General features: G+C 39.9%; 1 protein-coding gene across 2 annotated transcripts in view; it reads right to left on the bottom strand.

The window, feature by feature from the left end:
• Positions 1–3,624: 3,624 nt before the first annotated feature.
• Positions 3,625–20,237, bottom strand: part of LOC124770362 (protein unc-80 homolog) — a 94,557-nt gene continuing 77,944 nt past the window's right edge. For both annotated transcript variants that reach the window (XM_047249195.1, XM_047249196.1), the window contains 2 exons: positions 14,689–14,846; positions 3,625–4,674 (listed from right to left, as the gene is read on the bottom strand). In XM_047249195.1, the coding sequence (XP_047105151.1) occupies positions 4,210–4,674; positions 14,689–14,846 (623 nt within the window). In that variant the 3' untranslated portion in view covers positions 3,625–4,209. The remainder of the gene's footprint in view (positions 4,675–14,688; positions 14,847–20,237) is intronic.

Genomic DNA, 20,237 nt, shown 5'->3' with positions numbered 1-20,237 from the left:
GGAATACTCTCTTTCAAATTCTAAAGGTGGCAGGGGTAAAATACAGGGAGCGAAAGGCTATTTACAATTTGTACAGAAAGCAGATGGCAGTTATAAGAGTCGAGGGGCATGAAAGGAAAGCAGTGGTTGGGAAGGGAGTGAGACAGGGTTGTAGCCTCTCCTCGATGTTATTCAATCTGTATATTGAGCAAGCAGTAAAGGAAACAAAAGAAAAATTTGGAGTAGGTATTAAAATCCTGGGAGAAGAAATAAAAACTTTGAGGTTCGCCGATGACATTGTAATTCTGTCAGAGACAGCAAAGGACTTGGAAGAGCAGTTGAATGGAATGGACAGTGTCTTGAAAGGAGGATATAAGATGAACATCAACAAATGCAAAACAAGGATAATGGAATGTAGTTGAATTAAGTCGGGTGATGCTGAGGGAATTAGATTAGGAAATGAGACACTTAAAGTAGTAAAGGAGTTTTGTTATTTAGGTAGCAAAATAACTGATGATGGTCGAAGTAGAGATGATATAAAATGTAGACTGGCAATGGCAAGGAAAACGTTTCTGAAGAAGAGAAATTTGTTAACATCAAGTGTAGATTTAAGTGTCAGAAAGTCGTTTCTGAAAATATTTGTATGGAGTGTAGCCATGTATGGAAGTGAAACGTGGACAATAAAATAGTTTGGACAAGAAGAGAATAGAAGCTTTCGAAATGTGGTGCTACAGAAGAGTGTTGAAGGTTAGGTGGGTAGATCACGTAACTAATGAGGAGGTATTGAATAGGACTGGGGAGAAGAGAAGTTTGTGGCACAACTTGACTAGAAGAAGGGATCGGCTGGTAGGACATGTCCTGAGGCATTAAGGGATCACAAATTTAGCATTGGAGGGCAGCATGGAGGGTAAAAATCATAGAGTGAGACCAAGAGATGAATATACTAAGCAGATTCAGAAGGATGTAGGTTGCAGTAGGTACTGGGAGATGAAGGAGCTTGCACAGGATAGATTAGCATGGAGAGCTGCATCAAACCAGTCTCAGGACTGAAGACCACAACAACAACAACATAGTCTGCAGAATGGTACATCAAAAAGCTAGCAACATCGTAATTCTTGTTTATGTTTCGATGACTAACTGCTGAACTATTTGTGGAGTTGTTACCATTACTTCTTAAATTACACTGCCTGACGAAAAAAGTGAAGCACCGAGAAGAGAAGCAGGAAATGAAGTGAAACTTTACAAGTTAAGAGGAAATATGACATTATTCAAGTGAACACAAAATCAATTCAAATTTACAAAGAACTTGGCAGTACGAGCACACTTATCAGTATGATGTTACACCCTACATGGCCAGTATGCATGCAGTAATCTTGTATAGGAAGGGTGTTGTGAAGCCGTTGTATCCTCACCTGAAGGAAGCTCGCCCACAACAGTTGTAACTGGTCCTCCACATCCCAGATACTAGAACCGAAACAGAGTTAACATCCAAGGTGCTCCCACACATGTTTTATCAGGTACAGACCAGGGGCTCTTGCTCGCCACAGGAGTACTTTAGCATCACACAGACAAATAACATGTGTGCATAAGCTTTATCCGCTGGAAAATGACACATCATACTGTCAAATGAGAGATTACACATGAAGATGCAGGATGACTGTGACGTACCATTGTGCCATCAGAGTTCCCTCAATCATTACCTGCTGTGACCTGAAATCATATCCCATAGCTCCCAACACATTGATTCCAGGAGTAACACCACTGTGTCTCTCCAAGATATTGGAAGAATGGGACTTCTCCCCAGATCACTGCAATACTTACCAAAAATGGTCATCCAGGGTAGTGCAGAACTGTGATTCACCTCTGAACAAAATGTGACACTATTCATCAGACAATGTGACATCATTCATCAGCAGTCATCATTTCTCAGATGTTAAGGTATTAACAGCAGCCTATGATTAGGATGGCAGTTTCCTAGTCCAGCTACTGCAAAACCCAGTGGTGCAGGATGACATAAAATGTTGCAGGGAATCCATTACGTGTTCTTGGGTGGCAGGTGCAGATGTGAGCGGGTTATGATGTGCTTGGTTCATAATAGGGTGATCTTCCCCTGTGATGGTCAGATGTGGTTGACTAAAACCTTGACGATGAGTATGCCTGCCCTCATGTTCCTGTGCTGTTCGATCTTGGGCCACTGTCACATACGAATCATCACAAATCTGGATATTGCAAGATTCTACCAGCCAGCCAAACGGAGACTAACAATGAGACTCCTTTCAAACTCTGTCAGTTACTAATAATGCTATATCTCATTAATAAATGACATATCCAAGTCCCTCAGAGTGATCACTCAACATCTGACGATGTTCATGCCCAGTACATGCTTTACTGGGCATGGTGACAACACTAAACACAAACAAAACTAATGCACTCTGGTAGCTGATTTCCTTGTCACAGAGAATTGGAATTCTAATCACTTACAAAGCCACTGCTTGTGTGTTTGTGGACAAAGTTACATTGAAATCTGACATGTCATCTGGGCGCTTCACTTTTCTGGTTCAGGCAGTGTATTTATTAAGCATTTCTTCTTACACAAGATGTGAAGCCATGTAAGACAATAAAGCACTACACTAAGTGTATGCAGAATTCATTTTAACACCAAGCTGAAGTATGTTTTACTCATACCAAGAGTTGAGAACCAATTATAAATTGTGTAACATATTGAGTGTGATGAATTGTTGCTACAGTTGAAATACTATGGATAACAAGTTCCATGACTCACAAACGAAGCATTCCCACTCATGATACTATAAATTTGTCTTCTTGTTTCTCAAGCAATCACAAAACAAGATGTTTTGGTGATTAGTAGACTGAACTCACAATTCCTACATGAACATTATGATTTGGTTTTTGGTAACTTCCTTAAATCAGGCAAGGAAAATGGTTCATTGGAAGGAGATGTGAGCAATTTCCATCCCAATTATTACCCTGTCAGGTTTTGTGCCCATCTCTAAAGACTCACTGTCAACTGGTGGTTAATCTCTGTTCTTCCTTCATAAGGAATTCTGTCCTTAAATACTGTCTAATATTTTCAAACACTTTATACAACTGATTGCAGAATTGTGCAGTGATTGTTACATCTACTCTCTGCAAACTACCTACACCTAAAGAATACTTCAGTACTGCCACTGACTCCCCCTCCCCTCCCTCCACACTTCTCTGTTCTATTCAGGGGCACAGTTCTTTCGGCTATCAATTTTTAACATAAAGTTAATTTTCAAAGATCACGGAAGCTCCTCACTTCAGGCAAAGAATTTCCCTTCTCATTGACTTTCTTATCTTGATACCATTGCCAAATTGCAGGAGAGGCTTTCAGGTGTAACTCATTGGAGACTTATCTGTATTAATAGGATGAAAAGCATGGTGGTGAAATTGACAAGTTTTTGTAGAGGGCATCTAGTGTGTCTTTCAATTCTTGTTATGAACCCTGAGCATGCCTTTGAGCCAGAAGTGTGTAGAAAAATAAAAACAAGGTGGGAAGATATGGCATCTCAGTTCATGTGACCACGCTTAAGAATAAAGAACAAAGCTTTAAAATAACTTGGTAGTTACAGTTTTATTCAAACAGAATGAATGCAGGTAGAGATCAGTTATTTATCTTTTTACAGCATCATTTTTCAACTGCAATTTATACACTTTGACTTCAGTTAGACATCAATGCATTAACTTATGGTACCACAATAGTATTAAAATATTGTTTCACCTATAACGTATCATAGGCTATCATCCAGTTACCAACTAATTATGTAAATGTTTTATAACAAGTCCTACTAAAAACTGAAGGTACATCCAACACTGGAAAATGTGGGAGGAAAATTTTTATTACTGATCTACAGTAAAAAATAAATAAAAACTTGAAACTTTTTAGTATTTTATCACTAGTTCAGCAGCTGTGAGAAATTAAAATCTAGCATCTCAGTAAGATGGGGGAATAATAACCATTAAACAAAAAGAACATTGTAATGGAACTTCTTCTTACGCTATGGATATATAACTAATTAAATCACAGGAGACTGTATTTCACAATCAAAGCAGATGCAAAATGTTTAATAATGAGATGGAATGAAGTAAGACAGTGGTGGACACAGATCTGTAACACAAGTGGTTAGTATTACTCAGAGGTGCATACTTCAATACAACATTTAAATTAAGTCTTTCTACACTGTAAGCTCATATCAGTGTGTCCTCATCTTGAGTTTCAAATACCATCAACAATGAGTGTTGTGATGATGTACGATCACTGCGACACAGCAATGCAGTCTCTTCTCCGCCAGTACTATTAGCTGAAGTGTCTGGTGAGCCAATGTGTGTTGTAGCTGCACTGCTTGTGGAAGGCATGTCTCGTCGCCCGGAATCTGGTGAAGGGCTTTCGATGGCTGTTGCCAGCGCTGAATATGACTCTCTGTATCCTGACATGCTAGACGTAAGTGATACGTCATCCCAAGATACATCTTTTCCACCATCACTGCCTTCTCGAGTGAGGCGACTTGAAAGCCGCTGCAGCTGCGGAGGAGGCTGGTTTCCAGGAGCTGGTGGGATGCCAGTGACAGCCAATTCCAGAACAGGCATCTGAATTGTTGGTGACTGTCCTGGGACTTGTGGTATTTCCCTTGGTTCAATTTTGATGTGGGAAACCTTTTCAGGAGTTATTAAAAAAAAAAAAAACAATTAACACTCCAGAATGAGGTTTTCACTCTGCAGCGGAGTGTGCGCTGGTATGAAACTTCCTGGCAGATTAAAACTGTGTGCCTGACCGAGACTCGAACTCAGGACCTTTGCCTTTCGCGGGCAAGTGCCCTACCAACTGAGCTACCGAAGCATGACTCACGCCCGGTACCCACAGCTTTACTTCTGCCAGTATCTCGTCTCCTACCTTCCAAACTTTACAGAAGCTCTCCTGCGAACCTTGCAGAACTAGTACTCCTGAAAGAAAGGATATTGCGGAGACATGGCTTAGCCACAGCCTGGGGGATGTTTCCAGAAGCTGTGGGTACCGGGCGTGAGTCATGCTTCGGTAGCTCAGTTGGTAGAGCACTTGCCTGCGAAAGGCAAAGGTCCCGAGTTCGAGTATCGGTCGGGCACACAGTTTTAATCTGCCAGGAAGTTTCAACAGTTAACACTGTTTCAATGAAAAATTCAAGAGCTGTAAACAAAGGATTAACACAGTATCCTCAAACAAAATTATACATAGTCACAATTAACTGCAATCATTTTCACGGCATGGTCAAGAATATTCCAATCACCAAATCATAAAAGTAAAAATTGGAGAATACCTATATGAGATATATAGGGGCAGCATTTTATCTGCCAACCACTGAATCCAGAAAATGGTCAATGGGCTGAAATGTAAATGTAAAAAACAGGTTTTAAATTTTAATCTTCAATATCTTTTAAAAAGTCAGCAGTAAGTAATAACTTACACTTTGTATGCGGTCTATCTTGACAAGACTTATCTGTATTTTGTTCTTGACAAAGGAACTAACTGAAATGTTCTGACAACTTAATATTCATTTCTTCTACTTGAATGTACACTGGTGTGCAGAAATTAAAGACAAAAATAACTTTCACTTGATGTATCACTGCCAACTAACATAGCTCAATGAAACATGGCCCATACACAGACAGAACTAGTACAGTACACAAGGAAACTGAAAGAAATGTGCAATGAGACAAACAGAAACGAATTTTATTCAAAGATAATAATTACGCTGAAGTCATTGTGATTCATGATGGTCCTGTGGACATAACAGAGGGTGGGATACAGTTTTTAATATGGTGTGTAATCACCATGGACTGCAGTGCATGCTCTGCAACTTGCTCCCATGCTGGCATCAAGTTTGTTAGAGAGTTCTTATGGTAAGGCATTGCAATCCCCCACCAGCACAGTTGACACCTGCTGGATGGTCTTTGGTGCATGTGGAAGTCTGCAACGTTTCAAGAGCTCCTCCACATGCGCTGTTCATCCATAAAAATGAAGTCAGAGCTGAAAGCACCCATGAAAGGATGCATATGGACAAGGAGTACAGTGTTCACAATAACTGTGACTGGTAATTGGACCATATTCAAAGATTTGGAGGTTTGTATGGCCATGTAACATTATACTTCACCACACTTTAACACTTGGACTACCAAAATGATGATCGACAATGATGGCAAGAGGTGGAAACATGTAATGCACACAGGAACACTGTCGAACTTCATCATTTTGGTGATCCAGGTGTTGTATAGGGAAGCATAATGTTGGCTGGGTATACTGATCTCCAGATCATTGATACCCCAGTGTCACACACTGTACTTCTTCCCCATGTGAATCTTTCTGGAGAGTATTCAGCCCTGACATTTCCTTTTTGTGGATAACAATGCACAGCTGTATCAAACAGAAGAGGTGGAGAAGCTCTTGGAATGAGAGGACATTCGGCAAATGGACTGGACTGACTGTTCCCCTGACTTAAATCTCGCTGAGCACGTGCACCAATGATCATCCACCAGTTGTTAACCACACTGGTGGAATACCCTGCCACAAGAACTCTTTACCAACCTTGTAGCCAGCACAGGAGCATGTTGTAGAGAATGCAATGCTGTCCGTGGTGATCACACACCCTATTAAGAATCATTTCACATGTTTCATAATGCCCAGGGGACCATAATTATTGTCTTTGAATATAAATGTCATCTCTGTCCATCTCACTGTGTATTTCTTTCAGTTAGCTTCTGTACTCAACTGTACTGTACTGTAGTACTTTCTTTCTATGTATGGTCCAAGTTTCATCGAGCTATGTTACTTGGAAGTGACACACCATGCGAAAGTTACTTTTGTCCATTAGTTTTGCACCACCCTAAAAGGAAGCACTGTACAATATACACTAATGGCCATTAAAATTGATACACCACGAAGATGATGTGCTACAGATGTGAAATTTAACCAACAGGAAGAAGATGCTGTGATATGCAAATGATTAGCTTTTCAGAGCATTCACACAAGGTTGGCGTCAGTGGTGACACCTACAACATGCTGACATGAGGAAAGTTTTCAACCAATTTCTCATACACAAACAGCAGTTGACCAGCGTTACCTGGTGAAACGTTGTTGTGATGCCTAGTGTAAGGAGGAGAAATGCGTACCATCACGTTTCCGAGGTTGATAAAGGCCAGATTGTAGCCTATCGTGATTGAAGTTTATCATATCGCAACAATGCTGCTTGCGTTGGTCGAGATCCAATGACTGTTTGCATAATGTGGAATCGGTGGGTTCAGGAGGGTAATACGGAATGCCGTGCTGGATCCCAACGGCCTTGTATCACTAGCAGTCGAGATGACAGGCATCTTATCCGCATGGCTGTAACAGATCGTGCAGCCACGTCTCGATCCCTGAGTCAACAGATGGGGACGTTTGCAAGACAACAACCATCTGCACGAACAGTTCGACAACATTTGCAGCAGCATGGACTATCAGCTTGGAGACCATGGCTGCGGTTACCCTTGACGCTGCATCACAGACAGGAGTGCCTGCGATGGTGTACTCAACGACGAACCTGGGTGCATGAATGGCAAAATGTCATTTTTTCGGGTGAATGTTTACAGCATTATGATGGTCCTATCTGTGTTTGGCGACATCGCGATGAATGCACATTGGAAGAGTGTATTCGTCATCACCATACTGGCATATGACCCGGCTTGACGATATGGGTTGCCATTGGTTACACGTCTCGGTCACCTCTTGTTTGCATTGATGGCACTTTGAACAGTGGATGTTACATTTCAGATGTGTTACGACCCGTGGCTTTAACCTTCATTCGACCCCTGCAAAACCCTACATTTCAGCAGGATAATGTAGGACCGCATGTTGCAGGTCCTGTACGGGCCTTTCTGGATACAGAAAACGTTCAACTGCTGTCCTGGCCAGCACATTCTCCATATCTCTCACCAACTGAAAATGTCTGGTCAATGGTGGCTGAGCAACTGGCTCGTCACAATATGCCAATCACTACTCTTGATGAACTGTGGTATCGTGTTGAAGCTGCCTGGGCAGCTATATCTGTACATGCCATCCAAGCTCTGTTTGACTCAATGCGCAGGCATATCAAGGCCGTTATTACGGCCAGAGGTGGTTGTTCTGGGTACTGATTCCTCAGGATCTATGCACCCAAATTGTGTGAAAATGTAATCACATGTCAGTTCTAGTATAGTATATTTGTCCAATGAATACCTGTTTGTCATTTACATTTCTTCTTGGTGTAGCAAATTTAATGGCCAGTAGGGTTCCATTAGAACATGTAAGTCAGCAGAAGAAAAATTACGTAAATGTACTTCATCAGAATATCCGACTGATTGGTAACAACAAACTCCTAAGTGAAATACATTGAGACATATTGGCTAACTGAAAGTCAGACATGTAATTTGACAATAAAGTATTATATCTTATCCAGTTAATTCTTAGATGTAAACACAAAGGTGGTGGAATTTCTATATACCATATATTAAAACAGCTAAGCTCATAAAGACTGTGCCAACATTGAATTATTCATGTTTAATTGTACCTGAACTGACTTTGTAAGATCTTATATTGTTTTCACTGTGGAAAATCTTTTATGGAATCAAACTTAGGTCCTGTAATAAGATTATTCTACTTTAAGCTACTTTCTCACACTCTTTTGATAACAGCAGAAAGTTCGGGATTGGTCTATAATTAGAAGTGACTCTCATGTATCCAATGTTATAAACGAGTGTTGTCACTGCATACTTCTCTCTTTCAGAAAATACAGCTTGACTCATTGACTGGTTATTAAGGCAACTCAAGGGGGGCACCACCAAGTCAGCACAAGATTTTTCAGTGACCTAATGATTTTTGTAATATCTTTTTAAAGCTAAGGAAAGAAAGAAAGAAAGAAAGAGAGAGAGAGAGAGAGAGAGAGAGATTCAGTGTGCCGGCCAGTGTGGCCGTGCGGTTCTAGGCGCTTCAGTCTGGAACCGTGTGACCGCTACGGTCGCAGATTTGAATCCTGCCTTGGGCATGGGTGTATGTGATGTCCTTAGGTTAGTTAGGTTTAAGTAGTTCTAAGTTCTAGGGGACTGATGACTACAGATGTTAAGTCCCATAGTGCTAAGAGCCATTTGAACCATTTTTTTGATTCAGTGTTTTTTGAAATTCAACCCCTCAGGGGGTAAAATAGGGATGGAGGTTTTTATGCAAATGCTTCATTATGAAAGCATTTTTAAAACAATATCCGAAAATTTGTGTTTGGCCTTTTGGTTGGAAATAAAAAAAAATTATTTAAGTGTTTTTTGGAATTTCAATCCCTAATTGCTCAGATGAAACAGGGTATAAGACAGGGATGAAGTCTTTCACCCCTACTGTTCAATTTACACATTGAAGAAGCAATGGCAGAAATGAAAGAAAGGTTCAAGAGTGGAATTAAAATTCGAGGTGAAAGGATATGAAGGGTAAGATTTGCTGATGACATCGCTTTCCTGAGTGAAAGTGAAAAAGAATTACAGGATCCACTGAATGGAATGAACAATATAATGAGTACAGGACATGGATTAAGAATAAATCGAAGAAAGACAAAAAGTAATGAGAAGTAGTTGAAATGAGAACAGTGAGAAACTTAACATCAGGATTGGTGATCACAAAGTAAATGGAGTTAAGGAATTCTGCTACCTAGGCAGCAAAATAACCCATGATGGAAGGAGACTGGATGACATAAAAAGCAGACTAGCACTGATAAAATGGACATTCTGGCCAAGAAATATCTACTAGTACCAAACATAGGGCTTGATTTAAGGAACAAACTTATGAGAATGTATGTTTGGAGCACAACATTATATGGTAGTGAAACATGGACTGTGGGAAAACCAGAAGAGAAGTGAATCGAAGCATTTGAGATGTCATGTTACAGACAAGTGCTGGACTGATAAGGTAAGGAATGATGTTCTCTGCAAAATTGACAAGAAGAAGGGACAGGATGGTAGGGCATCTGTTAAGACATCAGGGAATAACTTCCTTGGCACTAGAGGGAGCTGTAGAGCGTAAAAACTGTAGAGCAAGACAGAGATTGGAATACATCCAGCAAATAATTGAACATCTAGGTGGCAAGTGCTAGTCTGAAGTGAAGAGGTTGGCACAGGAGAGGAATCCATGGTGGGCTACATCAAACCAGTCAGAAGACTGATGATGCCCACCACCCCCCTCCCAAAAAAATGGTGGCATGAAGTGGGGGATGAAAACTGGTATTGGACTTATAAGGAAATATGTTCTAGGGATGAAAATTTATGGAAATATCACTAGAGAATTCAAAAGGCAGGATTAACAAAGAACAGCTACCACAATTGCCTTTTGTTGGTCAGAAATACATTCAGAAAAGAAGGCTTCTATGGCATTAATTAGCATGAAAAGTGTAGAAGATGTTGCAATTTGCCGACAAAATAATAATTTGATAAAAAAAAAAAAATTGCGCAGGCCACACACTCTGTGCAAGTGAAGCAGTGGGCGCTAAGCTAGTATGTTATATTACTTTATTAACATCATCATCAAGTTTCACAGAGCAGTGCATTTGGTTTTTTATAACTAGAATATCTGAAACCATACTAGCTTTGCTTGTTTCTAATGATTTTGCAGATGTCTGTAAATACGGTGTATTATAGACCCCAATCCGTTTATATGAATACCATCCTTTTCCTAGGTAGTTTTCTCATTGATATTTGTTTGGCTCTATGAAACTTGCCCAAAAATGATCACATTGTTCTTTGTTGGCACAATTTATCTTAGAGATATATATTTATCAGTCACTGACTTTTTTAATGAGCCTGGATCCTACGTAGACACTTGTTGCTGAATGAATCATGTTCCTTGTCTCATTATTAATTTATTTTTCACTGCTTATTCTTAATGAATTCATTACAGCATATACAAATACACATCTGTAATTATGTTTGGGTTTAGAATATAATTCTGCAGTCACTTGTTTGGCGTTTCCCAAATTTTTATAATGTTTGTCAAGTTTTGTGGTCTAACTCCAGGTTGCACGTTGATTTTGCAGTTGAGGAAGTGATATTTTTTAACAGGGAGCTGCCAATTATTGGAAATTCATTTTTGTTTCTTTGCACAGCTGTGGTGTACATATTATCTTTTATTGTATGGTACCAACTTCCATTAATCTACAGATTTCTTGGATTTATTGTGATCTCATTAGAAATACTGGATATGTTATTGTTTTCAAAGCTCCTATGCACACTCGTATTTTTGTAAGCATGTTGTATTATTGTTTGATGGATTTCACATCCACAGGACTACTTTTCTCATGTTAATCCATCATTTTGTTTCTTTATAGTCAATATTTTGGTTTTTAATGCCTCATTGTCATTAGCTAGTAACTGTATAATTTTGTTTTTTTGAATCCACTACACTTTACAGGGTTGGAGTTTTGACATGTGAACTGATGTATGACTTGATGTCAAGCGTATTTCTTTGCAAGTACAGTGTACTGCAATAGACTCTAAACCATCTTAGTTGTAATATTTTGATTTGTGCTAAATTTAAATTAGTTGCGGATTACTCATTAGATAAAGTGTATTGTATGAAAATTCAGGTGAGAAACCTCATATACACACATAATTATTGTTAGGAGACAAAATGTTTAGTACTTCTGATAGACACAAATAAAAATAAAAATGATGACGTTATCCTACTTTTTGAACTATTAGTTCCTTCCAAAGGGTGAGAGAGGGATCGAGTGAGAAAGGAAGTTCTACTCTCATCCTCACTACAGGTGGATGCCTCTCATATTGCAGTCTGAGTGACTTGCCTTTTCTTCTTAACTTTCCCCACTATATCCCTCTCTCTTCCTTGAGGAAGGAAGGAACAGTTTCAAAAGCTGGGATAATGAATCACAAAACTCAGAGGCATAGGCTATCTTCCTGATTATGTCCACTGCTCTTTTCTTATTGGCTGTGTTTGTATCTCTCCTTAGTCTTCTACGATGCACTGACGAGACATCAAACTATAATCTTTCTTTTTCATACTGCATATCCCCTTTGTCAATCAGATGTCATTCATTTTAGGAGAAGTTACATTGATGACTTTGACAGATATTTTTCATCATTAAGAGAATAAGCTCGGCTGATATCCTAGTCAGGCAACAGCTGAAGATAACACTCTGCCTCTGCTAACCAGAGGTCTAGGAGGGCTACACATCCCAGCCACAAGGCAAAATGCAAGTCTACATGTATGATTGCCAGTTCATATAGGTACTTGGCAGTGTCTGAAACTTAAAGACATGGTGATAGCAGTAATACAAGTGCTGTTGGGGATAGTGAATCATGACACTAACAAGATGTGGGTTCCATCTTTCTTCCTTGTGGGTGGACCACTCTCAGTGTAAGGTGTCAGACTACTACAGTATTAAGACTTGATCTCAAGTACCACTGCCATCATGATGTTTACTGTGTATTTGTTCTGTGGAACAAGGAACTAAGTAACCAATCAACCAACCAACTAACTAACTAACCAACTAACTGACCACCACCACCACCACCACCCAAAACACTTCTGTCTTACTTGGCGTTTCTTCAACTGATGTACACAAAGGGAGACAGATGAGCTAACTCGCACAGATGCCTCATTTTTGCCACCTGCTGAGGATGTCATGTCACCTCTGCCCCCTGGAGGCAACTCACAAGGGAACCTCCCCATCGCACCCCCCTCAGATTTAGTTACAACTTGGCACAGTGGATAGGCCTTGATAAACCGAACACAGATCAATTGAGAAAACAGGAAGAAGTTGTGTAGAACTGTGAAAAAATAAGCAAAATATACAAACTGAGTAGTCCATGGGCCACATAGGCAACATCAAGGACAACGTGAGCTCAGGAGCGCCGTGGTCCCGTGGTAGCGTGAGCAGCTGCAGAAGGAGAGGTCCTTGGTTCAAGTCTTCCCAAGAGTGAAAATTTTACTTTCTTTATTTTTGCATAGTTATTATCTGTCCGTTCGTTCACTGACGTCTCTGTTCACTGTAATAAGTTTAGTGTCTGTGTTTTGCGACCGCATCGCAAAACCATGCGATTAATAGACGAAAGGACGTGCCTCTCCAATCGGAACCGAAAACATTTGATCGCAAAGTCATAGGTCAACCGATTCCTCCACAGGAAAACACATCTGATATATTCTATACGACACTGGTGATGGTATGTGCGTCACATGACAGGAATATGTTGTCGACCCACCTAACTTGTACACTTGACGAATGGGTAAAAAGATTCTTCTACCTTGCCCGATTTAGGTTTTCTTGTGGATGTGATAATCACTCCCAAAAAAGTGATGAAAACATAAGAGTTTTGTCACATAAACTGAAAATGAAAAAATTAATGTTTTCACTCGATGGAAGATTTGATCCAAGGACCTTTCGTTCCGCAGCTGCTCACGTTACCACAAGACCACGGCTCTCCTGCGGTCCCAGTGTCCTTGATGTTGCCTATCTTGCCATGAACTACTCAGTTTGTATATTTTGCTTATTTTTTCACAGTTCCACACAACTTCTTCCTGTTTTCTCAATTGATCTGTGTTCAGTTTTTCAAGGTCTATCCACTGTGCCAACTTATAACTAAATCTGAGGGGGGTGTGATGAGGAGGTCCCCTTGTCAGTAATTATTTAATACTAAGGCCCACAACTTAAATTTTCAGTTTTTAAGTTGCTGTCAGGATTTCTGACTTCTATGGCATTTCTATGTAATGGTTAGATTCAGACATAAATTTAATTTTGGAAAATTGTATCTTGTAAACACAGCTCATGATTTGCTACTGCTGAATTATCTGTATGGCCTGAACAGTTATTGCACCTGTGTCATCCACAGGGAGAATGACAACAGATGTGTAGGATTGTGGGCAGGGATGTGAGAGCGATGCACCAGGGTAATGCAGATTTAGCATGGGTGACATTATACCATTTTGAAGGATGAATGAGGCAGTATATTGGTTGAACTGTAACTCATGTTAGTGCACAATGAGAGGCAGATGAAAACCTGGTGAAGGGTGTTATTAAGTTTTTTCAGTGAACTGAATTTGAATACAGTTATGGAGTTTGATATATGAATAACAGCTGTTAGTGATTATTATGCCATTTATTCATTTACCCAGGTAATAGCTACAGGAAATTCTCAGAGCTATACTTAAACATGATAACACAGACCCATTACTATGTCATGAACTTCTTAAAATTTTGAAAACTCCATTAGCATTAACCATATTTTTGTTGTGTAATATGGTATTTCTTTGCTATTTGCTATATGGAAATAAGAGAAACATCCAGGCAGTGTAATGAAAATCATGACTCATATGAAAAACTTGCCATTTGAAATACATTTGCTGATAATTACTTGCTTGTGTTTCACGTATATAACTTTGTACAAGTATGTATCTTGCTAGTGTGGCTTTGAAAAATATGATAAGAATTGTATTCTCATGCTCATAACTTGTATCACTCATACATTGAAATAATCTTACAAATAACTTTAATCTCTTCGACAGTTTTTAAATGTCCAGTGCATGAGCATCAATGAAACAGGGCCCTCACAACAAAACTAGCAGTGCAATAGCTTTCTACATTTTCTGGAGATGAATTTGCTCCACAACATAAAGAAGGAAAATTATGAGCTCACCTCTATGCGACTTTTCCTGCTTTTGCGTAGTCGGAAAGTCTTCCTGCTTTGTGCCTTAGATCTTTGGAGTCGTGGTTTGTCAGTACTGCGACTACTCATCTCTCCTGAACTTCCTTCTGTGGGGCTGCCGGGACTTAAAGGTGTTACTGATGTTTCACCTATAAGATTTGAATTAACTACTGTAGGAAACAAGTCAGGGTTCTCCCTTCATATTTTTCTCTGTTCTGTTTGGTCTCATTTGATTTCAAGTGATTATGATTAAAACAAATAGTGCTACTATCTCATTTGTGTCAAAGCTATTACTGGATTAGACAATATCAGTGTAATCTAAATTTTGAGAAACAAGTTATTTAATACACTTTTAACTGGAAATGATGAAAACTTTCTTTGCTGTGTTCAGTTGTACTAGACTGCTATTTCATTTCATCCAGATTTTGTAAGCTGTATGACAGAAAGACTGTCAGTAATATCCTGTAAGAACATTTTATCCTTTTCAGCTCCATGTAACTGGTGGCAGTTTCAAGTGACAAAAATGTAATGATATAATCTGAGTCAGTTGTTTTTAAATATGTTCATAAGTTTGCAGACTGCAACATAGAGAACTGGAAAGCTACAATGTATACCAGTATTGCAGTGTGACATTCAGAAACAGCTGTCACTTGTACAAAAGATAACAATGGTTGAGCTTGTTTCCCAAAATAACAACTCACTGCAATGTGGACTGTTTCAGTACGATTACAAATAAAGTACATTTTTTCTGTGAAAACATTGCTACAAACTGACCATTTACATAACTGGATTTTTTTGTTTTAACCTTAATCTACAACAGAATTTGATAAACGTAACCCAACCAAATACTTAATATCTACTCAGAAATTTATCAGTGGACTAGAAGGAGTCATCAATTAGAAATTATTTCGTTACCTGTCAGCACCTGTAATTCACAAGGGTGGCAGTCAAATATTTCAATAGCTGCATTCTTTACTTACGTGGAATTCTTGATGGACAATAGATATTATCCACTTAGGACAATTATCAGAATGCATCACACAAATTTACTGCTAATCTATTTTACTATTTTCATAGATGATCTGAAGTTCAACGTTAGGTCTTTGAAAGTAGTCACAAACTATGTTATGATTTGAATTATGCTTATCAACTCATTAACAGTATAAATGAGCAAATAATATTTTTTAATGTTGTAGTGCCACTACCTTGTTTTAGTGAAATTAATAAGAGATGGTAAGAAAGCCACTGCGGAGTATTGCAAGAGCAGGTATGGGCTGGTAGCCACAGTGTGGCAATATGTGGATCAGAGTAACATGTACGCAGAAGGATTGTGAGATGGGCTAGCTGTACTGAACAGAAAATTGCACTGCACATTGGTAATGGCCTTAGCATGTAGGTCCATGTCACCTCACCAGGGCAATATTCTGCTTATGGGCTACATGACTAAGTGCCAAGTTTTGGAGTAAAAAATACATGTTAGTGTCATATAAATATGTCCAAATTTTGAGGCAGAGGTCCTTCTCTGGAATCCAGCAGCACCACTATGATGCAAGAGCCACACCAGATGACAAGATGACTGGCATCACCAGTAGCAGCTACGAGTTTTGAGTCCAGATTGGGCCAGTCAGCACCAGCACTGAGTTCCTCACATGAGGCAACGACTCACATCCTGTGCCAGCTGTCACTATGTGCCACTGCAGTGCGTGTGTGTGCAGGGCTGTATCTCAAGAAGAGGCTGTTTCCTAGTGGAATAACATTATAGCACAACACACAGCATACCACTAATGTGATGGCCATAGGCTACTGAGGCTGTCGGCTGTCCTTTGGGCTGTAGTCAGCAGCATGGTGCACCTATGTGAGCATCTCCTCACTGGGTGGAAGCAGCCAGCCATGAACCAGCACTGGCTATGGTCAACGAAGTGAGTCAATGTTTGCCTTTCTGAGCTAATGATGCAAAGTGTAATTATAGTTGATTAGACACCTTTCTTTTGATCAGCAGTGTTTCCACTGGGCCTCCCAGCCATTGTCACCGAAACTCATTCTACAGAGTGCAGCTGCTCTCAACAGAGTGGTGTCGGGAGAGCTGACATCACCGCAGTGGACAGCAGGGGGTGTACCACCCTTATGCAGTGTGATGTCCTAACTGCAGCCTGTGATATCCTCATCACAGGGGCGAGTGAGATTATTATATTCTTTTGTGGTGATAACCATGGAATCAGGTGTTAGGGGACATCATAACTGGAGAGTTACTTTTGTGAGTTCGGAATAGCTGGTGGATATCTCTCAGCTTAAATGTAATTCTGGGGATGAATGGTTATAACCTGTGCAATGTACACAGTGCAATTTATTTGGGCATTCTTCTCCTTGTGCTGAGACTGTAGCAGTTGTTTGTTTTAGATGTAATTGCTTTGGCCACATGGCAAGACGGTGTAGAGTGTCCAGCTGGCTTATGATTAGACAGAAGAAGTAAGTGGGGTAGTACGTGTAGCTACAGAGTGTTCTGTCCATGTTGAATTGTTAGTGCTAGCTTTGTGAAAATGAGTGAGTGTTCAGGTAGCTCAGTTCAAGGCAGAGAATACATTTGTAAATAATAAGCTAGCAGAGAAGGATGATTGAAGTTGCAGAACCTAAGAGTGGATCCAGCGGTTGTGAACTTGGTTTCTCCCTTTTCCAGTAGGTTGCCTGAGGATGTGTTGGCATTTGCAGAGGTTCTCTTGGCATTGGCTGACATAAGGCGTTGGTCAGATAAACATTTGTTTCAGATAGCAATGTTGTGTCTGCCAGGAGAGGCAAAGTCATTTGTATGGCACACAGAGGTGCTGCACAAGCCAGAGACTTTTGAACAACTAAGGCAAGGATTAGAACAGAGACATAGGAAGTAGAACAGCACAAGGGTTTTCTGTAAACAGTTGAGCATAATTTCAAAAGGGCATAATGAAACTGTAGAGGATTTTGTGGATAACATGAGGAAACTTAATGCAGACATGTGAGTTAACACATGTGAGGAAGTGAACAAGGTTTCCTGCAGAAAGCCAATCAATAGGCACTTGACACTTTCCAGAAGGGTTTAGCACTGGAGACGTCTAAGAGGGTATGCCATGAGGAAACTTAATGCAGACATGTGAGTTAACACATGTGAGGAAGTGAACAAGGTTTCCTGCAGAAAGCCAATCAATAGGCACTTGACACTTTCCAGAAGGGTTTAGCACTGGAGACGTCTAAGAGGGTATGCCTATGGGCCTTCATGCAGCAATCAGGCTGGTATTCAAGTATGACAAAATTCATGTTCCATCAGGGGTGAGGGATTGGGGAAATGTGTTGGTATAAAGTGTAAGATGTTTTAATTATGGGCATATAGGTACATGCAGCCTCCAGCCACAGAGTAATAGGGGTGGTATGAACTGCCAGAAGTTTAATGGGAATATTAATAGATGTTGTATGGATCAGCAGCAAGGGTAGAGGAATAAGTTTTTGTTGGACAAAGGGACAGTGGACTTGAGAGATTTAGTGGGTGAGAGGTAATGGAATCCATCACATTATCAGTTGCTTGGGGTAGGGGATAGTGGTATATGACCACTGGGTTTGGAAATAATGAGTTTTTTGTAAGCAGTATGTGGAAGCAGTATCCCATGTAAGCAAGGGTTACAGTATGATTCCAGGGTTAGATTTTCTGTATCAGCATCACATTGTAATTGACCATTGATGAGGTATAGTGGAGCTTAGTGGGAAGACATTCCAGCTAGGGGAAGCAGTTGTTGATGTTGGTGTGTCATGAGGTGCATCTGTTGTGCAAGGCAATCCATTTAGAACATAATCAATGATACTGAGGCTTAATTTGCATAACTGTGTGTCAAGTGGCTATGGAAAGTCACCATGGATGAGTGTGGAGCAAGACTTACTGATTGGTATGTTATGTATAGTGGAACCATTGGAAGATAGTGAGGTATTGTATTTATATGTTGTTTAGTGAGACAAAGTATTGTACACGTACAAGAAAGGGGCAGAGGCAAGGCAATACCCATCAATGTGGGCAATTTTGGCACTGATCAGATTACCTTGTTAAAGGAAATGACAGTGACAACATTGGAAATTCCAGATGAACAAGACTGCCAAACAAGAGGAGGGGCTGTAACAGAGTGAAGCACTTAAAGGGTACCGAGGGGACACAGATGGAGGACCTGGAGTCAGGATTCGAGACCTATTTTTTTTATATATTTTTTTTTATTGCAAGGGCTGTTGCGTTCAACATCAATGATGCAACACAGTATCCCAATGGGGAATAAAGCACTGGTTTATCATAGGTCATACAGAATACCACGGTCCCTACAAATGATTTTGAAGGAGTTTATCAATCAACAATCGGTCGATGGTATAATACAAGGAGGGAGGGAATTGTGATTGTACCGAAGAAGTCTATGAACGGTTCGAGGAAGTATCAGTTATGTTGCAAGTATCACCATTTAAATAGTAATACTATGATGGAGTACTACCCTATCCTGAACATCATAGAAATGATTGATAATCTTGGGCAGTGCCAGCAATTCTCGACAATGGACTTGAAGAGTGGATACCATTAGTTGGAAGTGGATCCAGGGGACAGAGTGAAGACTGCAATTTCAACACCTTGGGGATATTATGACTATATTAGAATGCTGCTTGGTTTAAAAATGCACCAGCAGCATTCCAGGATTTTGGACAGCATACTGAATGTAATGAAACCTCATCAATGTCTGATGTATGGGTATGACATAATCCTCTTTTCAGGGGATAAGTAGGAGTATAGGCAATGACTAAGAAAAGTATTCAAGAGGTTACAGTCAGCTTATTTCAGTGCTAAGTAAGGAGAGGTGTCCCTTTGCACTAGAAGAAGTCAATTACTTAGGCCATGAAATTAAAAAGAGGGTGTGAAGACTGATCCTAGATTGGTTCAGTCAGTGAAAGATTTTCTGGTACCAGGAACAAGCAAAGAATTACAATCTTTTCTTGGACTTGCAAAATATTATAGAACATTCGTGAAAGGATTTGTGGATATAACACAGCCCCTCACACAGTTGTTAAAGAAAGGTATCAAGTTTCTGTGGTTTTAAGAGTGTCATAGAGTGTTTGTCACATTAAAAGGGGTATTAATGTCAAGTCCATTGTTGATGTTTCCATACTTTCAGAAAGAATTTATACTGTCGTGTGATGCATCAACCCATGCTGTCAGGTGCATTTTGCATCAAGAGGTCATTGGCAAGACCATCCTACTGCTTTTGTATCAAGACAGATGAATAGAGTGGAGAAAAATTATTAAACGATGGAATGAGAGATGCTTAGCATGGTGTACCGTGTGACAAATTTTCAGTGTTACCTGTAGGTAAGGAAGTTCAAGGCAGTGAGGGACCATGCTGCTTTGAAGTAATTGCTAGGCACTGAAGGACCTATCCAGTAGACTGATGAGGTGGTCATTAAAACTCAGCAAATCTGAGTGTGTGAAGTAATTCACAAACCAGGGAGGAAGCATGGAAATACAGACCCACAAAAATAGCAGTAATACAAGC

The sequence above is a fragment of the Schistocerca piceifrons genome, unplaced genomic scaffold, assembly GCF_021461385.2.
Source record: "Schistocerca piceifrons isolate TAMUIC-IGC-003096 unplaced genomic scaffold, iqSchPice1.1 HiC_scaffold_798, whole genome shotgun sequence".
NCBI classification, from domain to species: Eukaryota; Metazoa; Arthropoda; class Insecta; order Orthoptera; family Acrididae; genus Schistocerca; species Schistocerca piceifrons.
Note: the sequence above shows the minus strand (reverse complement) of the source record. Positions and strands in the feature narration are given on the sequence as shown.